Raw genomic sequence first — 16371 nt, 5'->3', positions numbered from 1 at the left:
ATACAGTTGAAGAAAACAGGTCATACCCCAAACCTTAATCTCCAGAAGTTTTGGAAACGCTTTTACACATCCAAAAGCTAGTAAGAAAACACAAGACAAATACTAGCTTAACCTTCTGTGGAAGCAAAGACTCATGCTTGTGCTGTACAATTTGAAGTCTGCATTATCTGTTTCAGCCAGACTGCACTGAAATATCTTACGTACTTTGTCAAGATATCACCCCATGGTTTAAAAGATTAAGAACATGGACAGAGCTTCAAGGCTAGAGTTCTCCAACTCCTGGCTACTGGCATCACTCCTAGGAACAATTTACTGGAAGTTAGTGTCTAGAAACTAGGCCACTGTCTCACCTCAAGGAAAGCTGTCGAGCTTAAATTGTGGCTGTGAAGGAAGGAGCAGCTTCCCGTACTTTCCCTTAGAGTTTAAGAACAGGGTTATGGAAAAAAAGCTACTGCATGAATACAGGAAAAAATGATAATCTGAGGACAGTCGGTGGTCTTGCACACTACAGTGACAAGGTGACATTTTATTGCTATGTCCAAGAAGACAAAACTACTGCATGTGAAGGATTCTGCACATGGTTTAACCTATGCCATGGTTTATTTGTAAACATGTTACAAGTGCCAATAATTTAATTGAACACAGACTTTGTACAATTCAATGTATAATATTAAACAGGGTCACACTAGATGTCAACTGTATTCAGTTACAGTCATACTTTAAAACCTTCAATATACACACTATTAGGAACAACAAACAAGAAAATAAAGGAAGATCTGCAAACAATGATGGACAGAAAAAAGAACTGTGAAATAACAGAAATCATGATCAAAAAACCTGAAATCAAACAGAATATGCTTTCTAGTTGGCTCCTAAACATCTTCAGGTAAATCCATCAAGAATTAATACTAGTTTGGGTTGTGCTTAAGGACAAAGCTTATCTCTCTTTTTTGAATTGAAGAGATCTTGCTCAATACAGAAACTTAAAATAACTTTAAAATATTGTAATGCACATGATTTTTCCAACTGTTAATAAAACTATCTGAGGAAAAGGAATTTATTTCATTTGCCTTTATTTAAAATAGATTCTTTTGGTATGAAGATCTTGCAGATCTTATTTTTTACACCACATTTAAAACAAGTCACATACATTGACTGAAGCCTCTGGACCATCTCAAACATCAGAGCTGTAGTTGAGTTTTCAGGTATTTTATGGACTTCTTTGGTTGCAATCTATTCAGTAAACTTCAGATATGCAGACTTGAACATTTAAGCTCCTAAATTAATTCACTGAAGCACCTAGTAAGAGTAGCTTGAGTTTTAAAAACTGCAACATATCTGCAATTCTCACCATTAACTGTAAGATTTATGGGTATTAAACAATTCTGAAGAGCAGACTAGTTTTATTAAAGAACTTTAAACAAATAACAAAGTCTCAGCCAATAACTACGAAGGATATGCAGTGAGGAAAACAAAAACTTTCATCCATTTCCAAACCTCTATACAACAGATTTAACTTGCATTATCACCACTGTATACACTTTGTATAGACAGTGTGCATGGCAATATTTGCTACAATATGTCAGACTAGCTGATCTATAAGATCTGTAGCATCTACAGTACTGAAAGTGTAAACCATCACCTAGTGTAAACCATCATCTGCTTTTAGTTCTAGATACTGACTAAATCTCCATATAACAATTTTCATGGTAAATCTGCTTTCTGTGCCATTTCTCCCCTAAACTAGTATTTATTTCCTCTTTAATTTCCTTTGGAGGATATAAGACAATCAGAAACTTAAATAGAGGGTAAATATTTCCTGTACAGAAATCACTGTAGTGTAAATAATCAACTTTTGTATAATTAAGCTCTTTTATGTAGAATACTAAGTTCAACTGCTGTTGGTAAAATATAAACAAAGAAATAGATGTAAGAGCAGCACTGAGCAAACTAAAGTACTATAGACTTCCAGTTTCTTTGAGCACAAGTCCGTCCCACACTTACACTTTAGGAATGTATATATAACAGAAGAGAAAAGAATGGAAATTTCACAGTTCTAATTGATGTCACTGTATTATGCTATTGTGGTACATTTTTCCTTTTCAAACTTGCATCATGTTTTTTCTTACAGCCAAATAGAACAGGATACAAACCTAAATGTTGTCATTCTTATCCTGGCTTATTTTCCAGGATCATCTATGCTACAGATTCTTGGTCCACTACATATTGTAGAGTAGAAATAACAGGATGGTGAAGTCTTTTTTTTAAATTACGACTATTAAAACAATGGAGGTTCCAGTGAAGAGAGCTGGCAGAGTACTTTAGAAACCTGCATTAAAACTCTCAATATTCTACATCTCTTGTTCTTCTAGTATGCTAAATGAGACAGATTTTTTTAAGCTGGCAAGAAATTATACACGAAATGAAATTATGCTACATAAAAATCATTCCCCTACAAGTAGAGCCTGAACATGGTTTTAGGTGAAATACCTCAGCATCAATGGTTGTCATAATGAAGAGCTAATGGTTCAAGAAAAACAGATTCAAAGAAGTTTCTGTCTACAGATCCTCTACTGTTATCTTCCTTTGATAATGACATTCATGTAAAGATCAAGAGCTCTGTTCTTTCAGTCAAACATTAATCAACAGAGACAGATCTACTTATCTACCTTAAAGTCAAATTATGACATCAAGCATTTTTCACAGCAATCATCATCAGCTTCAAATAACGAGGGACTATTCCCAGTGTCCTCCATCACCAAAAGTCTTTGTTTCATACAAAAAGCAATACAAATCTATTATCAAATAGAACCTCATGAACAGAGCCAACCAGTTCAATGTTCCATAATTCCAGACCTCCATTAAATTATGCCAAAGATGAAACAGCACCACTCATTTTCAAAGTCGCCTTAAGTCATTAGGACATTGAGTCTGCGCCAGCTCAGCCTTCTGTAAGTATCAAATCCCTTCCTATTGTGCTGATTTGTCAAGGCCTCAGTGTTAAGCTGAGCTACATAATTCAACAATTCTTAATGCCCCATATCACCATGATACATTTTTTAAACTGTTGGTATCACTGAGCTTTCAGAGGAAGAACCAAATCTCCTTCCTTTCTTTATACAGAAAGATTTTCAGTGATACAGTACAAAACTAAACAGAATTTATGTCTGAGTAACGAACATAGAAAACTACTATTGCAATTTTGTGGTGACAGCATAGAAATTTAACAATCATCAGAAAGCCTACAAAGGGCATGTTTAGTTATAAAAGAAAGATTGTCTCAAGATAAAAATACAGTGCTGACAGCTAAAAAGCTCTCTGTTGCAGCAAGATATGCAGTAATGAGTAACATGTTCTAGAGAGTTTAAGCATTTCCCCAATACTGCAACACAAGACGTTTTTGTAACGCTACTTTTACATGGACTATGCTGCAGCAGTAGTACACTTCTTAGTGGTTGGCACTATAAATTAACTGTAATTGAAGAAAGGCATTTTGTGATCAACGCACAAGAATCCCTATTTATTTGACCTGTTCCTTAGTTGTGGTTGAAATAAAAACTGAGGAAGGGGACCGTCCATTCCATTCAGATAATACACCTTCTTTGAACATTAGATTCTTCGCAGGAAGTGGAACACCCATATCTGCAGAAGTAGGCTGCAAAAGTGAACTTGAAGAGCCAGGATCAGGAAATTGATCCAGTGTTGAAATACCTTCCTAAAAGCAAAAGGAAAAAATGCAGGGTCTTAAAAATAAAGAGAGAAACAAATAAGGATTTAAGAGCTATAATGTGACAGGCCCATCCATCTGCTGATATATTATTTAGCGTTTCTGAAGTGTTACTTTAATCCAATGAACATCAAATTAGGGAGGCAAAAGCAAAATAAACATAGGAAAGTATGAAGTAAGCATACATTTGCCTCCACTACAACTGCAAGTGTGTTATTTGGGTTCAAAGAAGCCTTCGGTAAAATTTGAGACTTAAAAATGAAGGAAAGACTTGGCAAAAATACACTCCCATTATCAAAAATTATCTAGTGATTTCACTATATCCCAGTCTAGCTCTTTGTGAAATGGAGCCACAACCAAGAGTTTGTTAATTTGTTTATGTAATAAAGTTATTTAGACTCCAATACTATTGAAGAGAACTAAGCCCTTCCCTCACTGTCAGCCTCCTTTAAATCCTCTGAAAAGAGTCTCGTCTGCAAGAAAGAACAGTCCTTGGATTTGTCATCAACTGCCCTCCACAAAGAGGGCTAACGTATAGTCTTACTCTTGTCCTTCAGTGTAGTCTTTTCCTTCTGTCTGTTTTCTTACAGTCAAAGAAGTAACCAGCCTTTATATGTGAAATTCTCCAGTATCATTTTGACACAAATGATCTATCAAAAAAGAGAAAGCCTAAAATAGAATCTCCTTTTTTAAAAATCTGGTGTTCTTTGAGTCATACTGATACATACATACTGATACACATACTGATACGTATGTGAACTTTTCAGGGCAGTAACTGTATTGGTCTGCGCATGTTAGTATGTTACATATGTGTGTGTGGGGGGGTGTATGCACACACACACACACAAGTATATATACACATATATAAAATATCAGAGATAGCATGTGTGACTCCTGTACTAATCTCCGAGACATCTGAGACTGTTTGACAGATGACTTCACGGTTCAGACCTGCTAGGAGTCTTCAAATATTCCTACCTTCAATAAGAGGAGGAAGTTTTATGGTCACATCATCCATAACACTACCTGGTCAGATTACCTGCAAGTTATCTATCTTTCTAATAAGATAGAATTATGGACAAGTATCACAAAACAAAAGTAACTATTTAGTTTTACTTTAGCCCACATGACATGTGGAGACACCTTACTAGCACAGTGCCATACAAAACTGTAGCAGGCTACGGACTTGCACAGCAACTAAGCACCTATTCTCTATCCAATGCTCTTAAAAAAATCCTCCCAAACAGAGTAACTAGCTTTATTTGTTAATATCCATTCATGACAAAGTGCTAGAGGATCTTAGGAAAAGTGCAAAAAAAGTGGTATCACATTTACGTCAATATAATTTTTTTTTCTTAGGGAAAACAGTTGACTTGAAATGCAGGTAACATCTAAGAGCATTTGTAGATCTACACTCTGCAGTGATCTCCCTGATGCACCTAGGAAGCAACCAAACAACTAGAGCAGATTGTGTGTTGTATCAGGAAGAACAAAGAACAATTTTGCTGCGCAAGTTTCGTACAAAAAACAACACAAATTTATATAAGATACAAACACGTAAGTTAAGAGACAAATATTAAATAAAACCAGAAAGGGGGTAGGGGAATATTCCTGTTCTGTTACTAGTAAAATTTCAGAGTTTGATAGTGCTCTTAATACAGTTACCATTTAAAGAAAAAGCAAATAAACCAAACTATGCACGGTTTCCACACAGCAGAGAATAGCAAGGAGTAGGGCAAAATAGGATGACAGACCATATGGAATGATTTACAGCTCAACTGTTCCTCCTTACCTGGAATGAATGAACGAAATTAAGGACCTGTAGAGATAGCTTTCTACTGGAATGTAAGAGTTTTTGAAGGCTGTCAAAAATGAAAGAGAAAAGGTATGTACATATAAAGCAAATAAAAAGTGCACACCATCAATACCCAAGGTGTCTAAATATTATCAGGGAAAAAAGTACCAAGGTAAATGACTCAAAAATAACTTGTGGTACCTAACATCATGTGACAAAATTTGTCACATTTTTGTGACAAAACCTTCACAGTAGTTCCTAGTTCTGCTAATCAACATGAACAACTGGTAAGACTTCTAGCTTTTGTTTTCAACTGTCTTCTAGTTAAGATACCCAAGTGAGTCTTACAGAAAGATGTACAGCAGATTTACTTATACAGTAAGTAGTCACAAAAAAGAGTGACAAAATTTTGCATTCATATAGAAAGCCTGATGATAGTGTTATCACTGAAAAAATGTTAAGTGAACCTCAGATCATCTGCTCTTGAGTCTAGTCATAAGAACACTATTTTCCCTGTTATTTATGCAGTGCTGAAATGAATCACAGAATCAGTAAGATTGGAAGGGACCTCTGGAGATCAGCTAGTCCAACCTCCCATGCTCAAGCAGGGTCACCTACAGCATGTTAGACACGGTTGCATCCAGGCAGGCCTTGAATAGCTCCAGTGAAGGAGACTCCGTAACTTCTCTGGGCAACCTGTTCCAGTGCTCTGTCAGTCTCAAAGGGAAGAAATTCCCCCTCATGCTCAGGCGGAACTGCCTGTGCTTCAATTTCTGCCCATTGACTCTTGTCCTGTCACACAGGACAACTGAAAAGAGTTTGTCCCCGTCCCCTTGACACCCTCCCTTCAGGTACTTGTACACATTGATAAGATCCCCCCTCAGCCTTCTCTTCCTTCCCCCTTCCCTTCCTTCCCCCTAAGTCTTCTCTTAAAACTAAGAATTACAATTGAAAAATGTTGATTTACATAAGACATTATTATAATTTACGTAAAGACATCTGATATATTAGATGTCTTTATATTTCATACTCTCACCTAGAAGAGTCTTATCATAGAACGATAGAATAGAATATATATTATAAGAATATATATTATAACAAGTGGTCCTTAGTTAGCATAACTAAGAGGAAGGCTACCAGCACACTCAAGTCAACAAGTGTACTAAAACCTGAGCTGTTTTCAGGCAGCCTTGTTTTCGTCTTTAGCCTCATACCCTATGGAAATGATGGATGCTCATTGATGGAAAACAGTAATCCTTCATAAAGAAAAGCTACAGTTAAAATCAGAAGTTACCTTGACTATAAGCCAGTACAAAACAAATAAGAAACTAACAGCAAAGAAAGTTTCCACAAGAAATAAATGTATTTTACATCAAAGCTTTACAAGGAAGATTTTTTTTTTGGGGGGGGGGGGCAGCGCGCTCTTCTAGGCCAGTAAAGGGAAATGAGCAGGAAGGTATTCCCAGAGTGCTTCTTTCTGAGCCATGTGTTGACAGTTTACCATAAATAATTCATTTTTACCTTGCAAATACTACATAAACAAACTAATCTTTACATTACAGCTGGTAGCTTTGAGCCTAAAAGTGACACCATCCACCAACACACAGAACTTAGCTCAGTTATGCTCTTACAGAGCTGTAGGAACTGCTTTTTGCGGAAGCTCTGAATATAACGAATACAACCTGGTAAACCTGTAACAAATGCTCACCTTTCTTTTCTACATAATCCATGAGTGGCAATTTTTCTGCAGACTTTCTGATTTAACTCAGAGCTGAAGAGTGGAATGCCAAAGCATAATTCCAGGGGAACCCATTCCAGTTCTGTTGTGGGTACTACAGGATGAAAAACAAGAGACAACCAAAGTTCAAGAAAACACAAACCAAGAATATTGTACCCAGAATTGGTTCTCTCAGAACCAATCTTTGGACAGTTCACACCTGAGGTGTAGCTTCATTTACTGAACTGCTCAAAGATTTAAGGGAGTCTGAAGTTTAAGAAGAAAAAAACAGTATTGTGCTATCACAGGTAATATCTAGCAGCATAATGTGTTCAGACCCTTAAAGACAAGATTTCTGACTGGACTAAAAACATTTAGTCAGTACAAGCCTTTTTACCTTCAGGGCTTTGCTTGACTGCAGAATCCATTGAAGTGTCTTCTATTACCAGCTCAAATGATTCTGTACTCCCATTTACATCAGATCCTGATGCTAGTTCCGCCTCTCCTAGAGGTAAGGCAATTCTTACATAAATATTTAACTGATACAGAGTTAGTAACTGTCTGATACAAGGAACTTCACACAAATTTTGCCCAAAGGTGATACATCTATAAAGCTAGAGAAAGGGATATGAAGAAACACAGCATTATGGAGAAACATTGATTTTTAGGACTAAAAAGCAGCTTAGAAATCCTCACTACACTTGTGAAAGATAAAGTTTGGTATATAAAACTGACACAATTTACTTTTAATGCTTTGAAATGATTCTTTTTTCTTCCTTTGAACGTTCTAGTTTAGTAATTTTTGGGCATTCTTTACTGTTTCTGAACTATTCACACAGGATAATTATGAAGTAAGTCTATTGCTCAGAGATTTACACTTAAGATGGGCTCCTAAACGAGTCTGAAGATGTTTTGTGGACTTCTAAATAGAAGACTTCATTTACCTTTGCTGAAGTGATTGAATGTAAATTAAAGGAACACAGATGAAAAATACTGGTAACCAACCTCTTCCATCAGAAGCATCACTCAGCTTTCTTTTAGCCTGTTGACTTGCAGGGTTCAACATAGTGACATAGCCACAAAAATGCTGCATATCCACTTTGTTTCTCAGAATTCTCAAAGCTGTATGCATGCCCATGTTCACGCGAGAGAAATCTAGTGGAAAAAAATATACATCCCAGTTTACCTTACAAGAGGCCTCCTCCATATCCACCACTCCTCCATAATTCACCTCCAAGCAAGGCTAAATTTTTATTGCCTGGATTTCTCTCTTCTGGAATGTTCCAAACTAGTGATCATACTGGGGGGTCTGGGCAATACATAACTGAACTGTTTTCCCGCACCAAATGCTAATTAATACCTTATATTATAGTAAAATTGTGCAGAAGGAAGAAAAAGTACAAACTGAAGATGATTTCCCTCAGCCTCTCTCACACACGTGTGCACACACACAGGCAGCAGAGATGGCAAAGTTCAGCTAGAACCCACAGACGTCCAGCTTTTTCACTGTCACAGACTTTTACAGCAAATTCAATACAAGAGATATGCTCCGCAGATTTAAAATTTTGAAGAATTACAGTACAGAATTAGAGGGGAAAAAAGAATTTATAACAACCAAATTGTTCATGCTGGAAGGAAAGGCATGTTAGAGATTGTCTTCAAAAATTTTCTACCTAGCATCAAGTTAGAAGAAAATAAGCAGAGAGAACAAATATAAAGTTAACTATTATTAAAAAAAAAAAAAAACACTTTATTTCTAATTGGCCTAGATTTTTAAGCGCTAGCTTAATTTTAGATTTAGATCATTTTAGATCTGAAAGTTCACTGAGAAGTTCGCTGAGAAGGCTAAGGCCTCAGCTATCCAAACCTTGTGCCGTACTCACCAAGAAATATTTCAGAAATTCAAGAAATATGTTAATTCCTGCCTTTCAAAATTGGTTGAGCTAGGCAGACCTCAAAGGAAGAGGATATTTTGCTAGGGCAGTTCTTCCTGGGGAGAAAAAATCCCCTGCATAGTAGTTCCTAGTACTACTCATCAACATGAACAACTGGTAGGATTTTCAGGTTTTGTTCTCACCTGTCTTCTAGTGAAGTTACTGAAAGGAAATGAACCTTACAGCATATACAGTCAGCTTACTAACTATATAAGTAAGTAGGCACAAATAAAGATGCTTCAGGAAGCTTTTTTTTTTAAAAAAAAATCTCTATAATGGGAGAGAAGAGAAGCCAGAAATCACATTCTAATTGGGACAGAGAATGTAGAAAAGAGAAGATTGTCTCTCTGTAAATTCAGAGCAGACTTGGCAAAATTTAAACATTCTTTCAATTTACTCGTCCAACTTGGATCGTAATTATGAGAAAATCTGTATTCAAAGAATTATTGCAACCTTGCACAAAGAAATGCCAAGAAAAAGTAAACACAGTGGTGTAGAGATCACATTAAAGAATGATAGTTACCTCCTTGCTGCTCAGCTTCATCAAATGGAAAAGGTATATGCATTGTTTCCCCCATTCCGTGCATGCCATGCCCCTGAATATCAAGAAATTTAAATAAGCAACAGAAAACAAAAATATATTCATCAGCCTAGCTTTGTTCTACTTGTGCTCCCTTTTAAGGCAGACTATCAATCAAGTTGATAAAACAAATAAGCAGACCAAAGTGATATTTCTATATTAAAGTTCTTGAGTTAGCCAAAGGAAGGAGAAAAAAAAAAAAAAAAAAAGAAAAAGAAAAAAACTTCCCACCAGAAGAATGAGCGCAAAAGCAATGTAGTTAAACTTCAGTAGAGCAGCAAATTTTCTCTACAAACATTAGTTGCAAACAAAGTTCATTATCGCTGTGCGTTTCAAAGGAGCAAAATAATGGAATTTCCTCCCCTAAGCATGGAAGATTTTTGAGTAATCTAGGCTGTCACAAGTAGGCCTTTGAGAACATATAATTTTATGTTTGTTACACTATTAAACATCTATTCATTTGAATGATTAATTCTGAGAGTTCATCTGAATTGATGAAATAGGAAAGGTATTTAACTTCCCTCAAATAACAAGACAAATCCACTCCATTTCTGAGGTTTCTGATAAAGAACATGTTTCACCTTTCACCAATACCATGAATTATTTGAGCTGTACTGTACTGCAGGAACTGAATATTAAGTTCACTGAAAAGGTACATTTCTTACAGAACAGTACCTTGTTCTATTCCCTGCAAGTCTTTGCCAAAGGTAAATAAAACACATACTAGCAAAGAGCTGCTACAATCAGCATCACCCCAACACAAAGTTGTGGTGTAGTCCAAAACACCTAATTGCACAAGTTTTATGTGCATAAAATTTTACATACGCACACATGTGTGTGTGTGTTTATATACATATATATATATGTATATACATACATATATACATATATATATATATATATACATACATATATATATATATATATATATATATGTACGTAGGTATTTAAAGTAAAACTTTAAGAATTACCTTGCTTACCAGTAACTAACTGGCCTCCAAGCACACTGGCCACATTGTTTTGCATCCAAGGCAGATTCATTTACAAAACCATTCTTTATCACCACTTAATCAGAGCAGCATTGGCTACAGAAGCTAAACACATTTTTCGGATTTTTGACAAAGAAATGCAGCTCTCCTGTATTCTTAATACTCTCTACTGTGTAACAGCTTTACTCAAAATTACACATTTTCATATTTACCACAGAGCATTCTGTACCTGAATTAGAACAGCAGAATGTGTTAAAGCATCATTCAACATTGTGAGCACATTGGAAGTAGGAACTACTCCTGGGTCATGACCCCAAGACGTTATTAGTAAGCGATCATAACCCTAGAAGACAGAAATTAAGACTATTTACAGTAGTAATGGATTATCCAAGCATATAAAGTGAAATACTACAGTTAGGCTAAGAGTATATTGTTACAATTAGGAAGTTACCACAGGTAACTACAATTCTATACCATTATACTTTGTACCAAGGACCACTCATGGTCTTACTCCTGGTAAAGACAGAAGCTCGCCAACCTCAAACTTAAGATGCTAGTTTGAATAGGAGGTATCTGTCACCAGTCCCTGTAGAACTATGTGGCCATCGCAGCAGTCTCCTAGCAAATAGGAGATGAAAATAATCTCACATAAATTTAAAAGTAAAATATATACTAGATAAAACCAACACTGTCAAAAAGAGAGAAAAGACTTATCAACCCCCCCAAAAATACCTATCTGAGAGGGAGGGACAGGGAGAGAAAGACACTGAGTAGGAAGCAATTTCCACTTCTTAGTTTTCAAGATTGAATTCCTGTGTCTCTCTGTAAGAGTTCTAGAAGTGCCTTGACAGATCCCTAAGCAAATGACAGTGCAGATTAGCAGCAGGAAAAAAAACATTCATGTCTGTAGACAGAGAACAAAAAAAGTCTCCAGTAAATTCATGATAACATAGAACGTGAGATCATTTAGCATAAGAAAATCTGATTGATTCATCAGAACACTGAAAATTCAGTCCAGTAAGGTAGCTTTCTGAGGCTACCACATTGTACACTTTTTATAAATAGAAGGGCATAACCCACACATTTAACAGCAGTTTAATCTACTGATAAGACTGAAGTTTTAATCAAGTTGTTCTTCAATGGCCTTACAAAATGCTTTTTGCTCTAGAAGCCTAGATTTACTTAATCCAGTGTTACTTTAGAACATAGTCTTAGAAATAGGGAGTATCAACATTTTTTAAAATCAAAAAGGTCATGAAAGGTAAGGGAAGAAACAAAAAGACAGATGTAAGAAATGAGAAACACATGTACAAATCCAAGAGCCAGAGATGGAAGCTGATGCAGGTAAATCTAAGAATATCCATCCTTCTCTGAAGGCCTCCATACCACTCATATGTTTAGCTTTTCAAGCATTCATTCAGAATAAAGAGATGAAAACTGTAAAGATCTGCCTCCAATTATAAATACAAATTAAATTACGTTATGAACTCTGTCACGATCTATGAGACCCACAGCCTGCTAAGTCTCTGCTGAGAACTTTGCAGCCTTACGAATCAAAGCCAACAGATACTTTGATTTTTTGTTCAGGCAAGTTTAAAAGTACCCATGGTCACTTCTACCTCGGTTTGCCTAAGATATAGAACAGGTAATGGTACTTCCTTTGTGGCACATTTGTCATCATTAGCATCTCTGAGGGACAGAACAGGAGGAGGTCTTTCAGGCAGGAGCTGGACAAATCTACAGCGCCTTGTGGAACTCCTTGCTAAAGGCCTGTAGGGATGCTGCAAGTTAGATGGATTCAAGGCTGGGGGAAGGAGGCTGAGCAACTGGACAGTGCGCAGAAAAGAATTCCAGTGGCAGCCTCTAAACACCCAACATTACATACAGTTCAGGAAGTTCTCTGACCAGAAAATGGGAAGGTGGGAAAAATCTTAAGATTGTATCAGGCTTTTTCTTCCTAGGCACCTACTTACAGCCATTGCTAGAGACACGTTACTGGGCTAGGAAGACCTTTTGTCTAATCTTGGGCAGTCTTTACTAAATTCTTGTCATTTAAACTGCTGGGAAAAACTTCAGCCTCAAAGTCTCCCTCTCAGATTCTGACAGCGGGCAAATGAGCAGTGATCAGCTTGGCCAACCTCCAAATCCAAGTTGTGTGTTCCATCAGGAAGTGAGGGCATCCCTTTCCAATACAGTACTAGGAAGAGCACCATACACTATGTCTCTGTATCTTTTGCTACAGGTAGTCTTCATCTTTGTAACTCACTTTGAGGGGGAGGGGAGGGAGAACTTACAAGCTATATTCGCAGTGACTGTAGTACCACACTCTACACTAAAATCGAGAGCAGTGGCACCAAATATACCAGAGCTGCAATGTGACAAGAAAAGAGATACAAGTAGCATTCTTTGTTGAGAGCTTAAAAGAAAACAAAACAAGTTACCGCATAAACTTGCTTCTAAGAAAGGCACACCATTTACAGAAAATTATACCTCTGACTTCAGTTGTTATCGCTGAATGCTTTAGTGTACAGTATACCTCTGAAACATTTGGGAAAGAAGAAGAAATCCATGCATATGGTACCTGAAAAATTTCTGGGAGTTTTCGCAGACGGGTTCCTTTAGAGAGCAAGAGAGAGGGTGGTCCTTGTCCAGTTATATGGTAAATATACAGTTTGAACCAAACTGAACTGACTTCTGGTATTGCAGGTCCAATATGCTGAAGAGAGATTATCCAAGAAATTGGAAAGAGCCTGAAACTGCAACTTTTAAATGTACAGACGTAATTTCAGAATCAACCACTAAACAATTGTGTGTGTGTGTGTGTATATATATATATATATATATATATATATATATATATAAAGTTAGTTTTGCAGCACAGGGGTTTAACTGTATTAATTTATGCTGCTAAGTAGAAATGATATCCCAGGTACTTAGGCCAGTATTGGAAGACTCTCTATAGGAAGATAATAGCAAGGCAGTTCTAAGAATATGAATTTCAGCACAGAACAATTGTCACTGAGCCTACTTGAGCAGATATATTGTTAATAGATTAAATGGACTGAATGTAATAAGCATTCACATTTTAATTCACTGAACATTTTTTTTAGATAAACTGCAATACTATTCTGCATGCTAATAATTAAATCTTCTTAAAGGGGCATCTCATCAGACTTTTCTAAAACAAAGCTACTAAGAAGGTATGATAGTATTAGATTCCGGGGTTTTTCCCCCCAGTATTTTTTCACCTGGGGTGTACAGCTGCTAATAGGTCGAATTTCATTGGTGAGTGGTGCCATGGAAACCAGCAGAGTATAATTTTTGTTGAGAACTCTACTGCAGGTAGCTGGATCCAAGCCGAGCAAGCTCTCACATCGTAAGAGATCCAAGGGAAAACCTATGTTAAGAATGCAATATTTTTAAATCATCAGTTGAGATGAAGCACACAACCCAAAATATTACTGTAGATTTTCCATTCTCCCCTGTTGAGCCATGAATACAGTATTTCCCAAAATTAAGTTTTAAATATACAGATTTATTCGAATTCACCTCAATTTTAGCTTTATCAGTCATATGGGCTTTTCTGGCACAGAACTACCACTTGCTCCTCACTAACTGATCCCAGGAAACAAGCAAACACAGAAATATTAATGAAATCAGTTAAGTAAGATCTTAAAAACATCTACCTATATTAGAAGAATATATTCCCTCTCATGACTTGAAAAAGGTTTCTCTGAAGAAACAGCTCTGCCTGAATAGATGGTGACTCCTTTACTATAGTCTTTAAACTGGATAATTTGAAACCAATCCCTTCCTCATGTTCAGCTTGTCTTTGGTAGCTTTAATCTGTTGCTTCAGACATAAATCCACGCCTGTGCAACTGGCCTGTCATTCAACACAAGCACAGTACTGCAGGCTCGAAGGATGATGAAATGTGATGTTTTGTTTCAATTTTTTTTTTTTAAACTGAGTAAGGCATTGATTGCTTTCTGAAATAACAGCTTGATCAGAAAGCTAAGAATCCTTGGCAGATAAACAAACAATCTTAGAAGGATTTCCTGGTGAGAAAGTGTGCACAGTACCGTTATTTGGTTGATCAGGCTGCACAGCTTGTGCCCCTAGGTCTTTATTATGCCTCAAAAACAGTATTGTGTTTCTCAGTGTAAGCGCATGATCAAAGTACCGCTGTGCTTCCCCTTCACCTGTGCTTTGAACCTAAACAAGAAGAAAAATAAATGCATACAAGTGATACATTGTTTATATAAGCATCAATTACACAAACAGAAAAATTAACAAAACAGCATTTTAAAGTTCTGTAACTGCATGACAACTCTACAGCTTACAGGCAAGGATGATTCACAGCAAGTATTAAGTGAACAGTGATTCCTAGCTAAGTCTAAGTCAAACAGCCAAAGGTACACAAAGACAGTATCTAAAAATTAGAAAAAACAATCACTTAGTCTTTAGGTAAAAAAGATACCAGTCTTTAAATGCTCAGTCATCACGGCTGGTAAAAAAGGATACTGTAATTAACAGTACAGTCCTGCTACATAATCTAAGAAGAACAGTAGAATTATCTCAGAAAAGAGGATAGGTGGTTAAACATTAAACATTCCAGCAAATAATGGTCAATTTCTTCTACAAAAGACATGTGCACTTCTTCAGAAATATTAAGATGTCACCAAAAAGAAAGTTATTTCCATGTAGCAAGCCCTAATGCAGCTATGCATACACACAGGCTTGGATAAATGCAGTTCTTGAACTCACTTTGCTAATACACGCCACATTCACGTACATGCACAGGGCATACCTGAAAGCCACTGCAGGCATAAATGCCAGGAATAAGCAAAATTTTAACTGAACCACTTGGATTCAGTATGGTCAAGTTTGTATTTCTATTGTTGTATTGCTAAAAGAGGCTCCTAAAGCAGTTCTACAAAAAGAAAAAAAAATGTTTTTTTTTCTCCCTTTCCATTTAAGTGCTGAAAAAACACTGGGCCATGCACGGAACAGATTACCTTTTCCAGCTCCACCAAGAAACTGTCAAGAGACTCATCTGACAGTTTCCCAACTTCAAACATGGTGACTGCATGACTTTTCAAGTTCTGTAACAACAAAACAAAACTGTCTTAATTCTTTGAGGAGGGAATGAATGGGCAAGCAAAAATTTGTATTAAGCAGGTGTTCCTTATTCTGTAAACAATTAATATAAATGTTTCTAAAATAAACAAAGCTTTATTATACTGAAGTCAAAGGATTTTAGACTTTCTATATATTTGTTCTTGGCATAATAGATTGAACAATTCTGACATACTGGTGAAAGATTTCCCATCATTAAAAAGGCAGTGAGAGTGGAATCGAACAGGAAGGCAATGCGCTTTGTGTGCCCACTAGACAGATTCAGGCTGCTCACACTGGCTGTATCAGCTAAAAAAGAACAATAGAAAAAAGATGATTTTATATTTAAATAAAACAATCAAGGTTAAGTCATAAAAATATTACAAGCCAAAAACCAAAACCCCTTAGACGATGTCACAGATTAAAACAGAATTTCCTTACCATTCCAACAGAATTTCCATGTTATTACTAAAGCATTGATTAATTCAAATTTTAATTTTGAAGTTGGTAA

At 36.4% G+C, this 16371-nt stretch overlaps 1 protein-coding gene across 1 annotated transcript in view; it reads right to left on the bottom strand.

Annotated features, from left to right (window-relative positions):
* Nucleotides 1-562: 562 nt before the first annotated feature.
* FAM91A1 (family with sequence similarity 91 member A1) overlaps nt 563-16371 on the bottom strand; it is a 29336-nt gene continuing 13527 nt past the window's right edge. The window contains exons 13-24 of the mRNA XM_062570602.1: nt 16057-16169; nt 15761-15847; nt 14825-14957; nt 13991-14139; nt 13324-13458; nt 10972-11085; nt 9697-9769; nt 8245-8394; nt 7637-7744; nt 7231-7354; nt 5520-5589; nt 563-3715 (exon numbers count right to left, since the gene is read on the bottom strand). Of these exons, the coding sequence (XP_062426586.1) occupies nt 3521-3715; nt 5520-5589; nt 7231-7354; nt 7637-7744; nt 8245-8394; nt 9697-9769; nt 10972-11085; nt 13324-13458; nt 13991-14139; nt 14825-14957; nt 15761-15847; nt 16057-16169 (1451 nt within the window). The 3' untranslated portion in view covers nt 563-3520. The remainder of the gene's footprint in view (nt 3716-5519; nt 5590-7230; nt 7355-7636; nt 7745-8244; nt 8395-9696; nt 9770-10971; nt 11086-13323; nt 13459-13990; nt 14140-14824; nt 14958-15760; nt 15848-16056; nt 16170-16371) is intronic.

Source organism: Rhea pennata, chromosome 2, assembly GCF_028389875.1.
Source record: "Rhea pennata isolate bPtePen1 chromosome 2, bPtePen1.pri, whole genome shotgun sequence".
Taxonomy (NCBI): Eukaryota; Metazoa; Chordata; class Aves; order Rheiformes; family Rheidae; genus Rhea; species Rhea pennata.
Note: the sequence above shows the minus strand (reverse complement) of the source record. Positions and strands in the feature narration are given on the sequence as shown.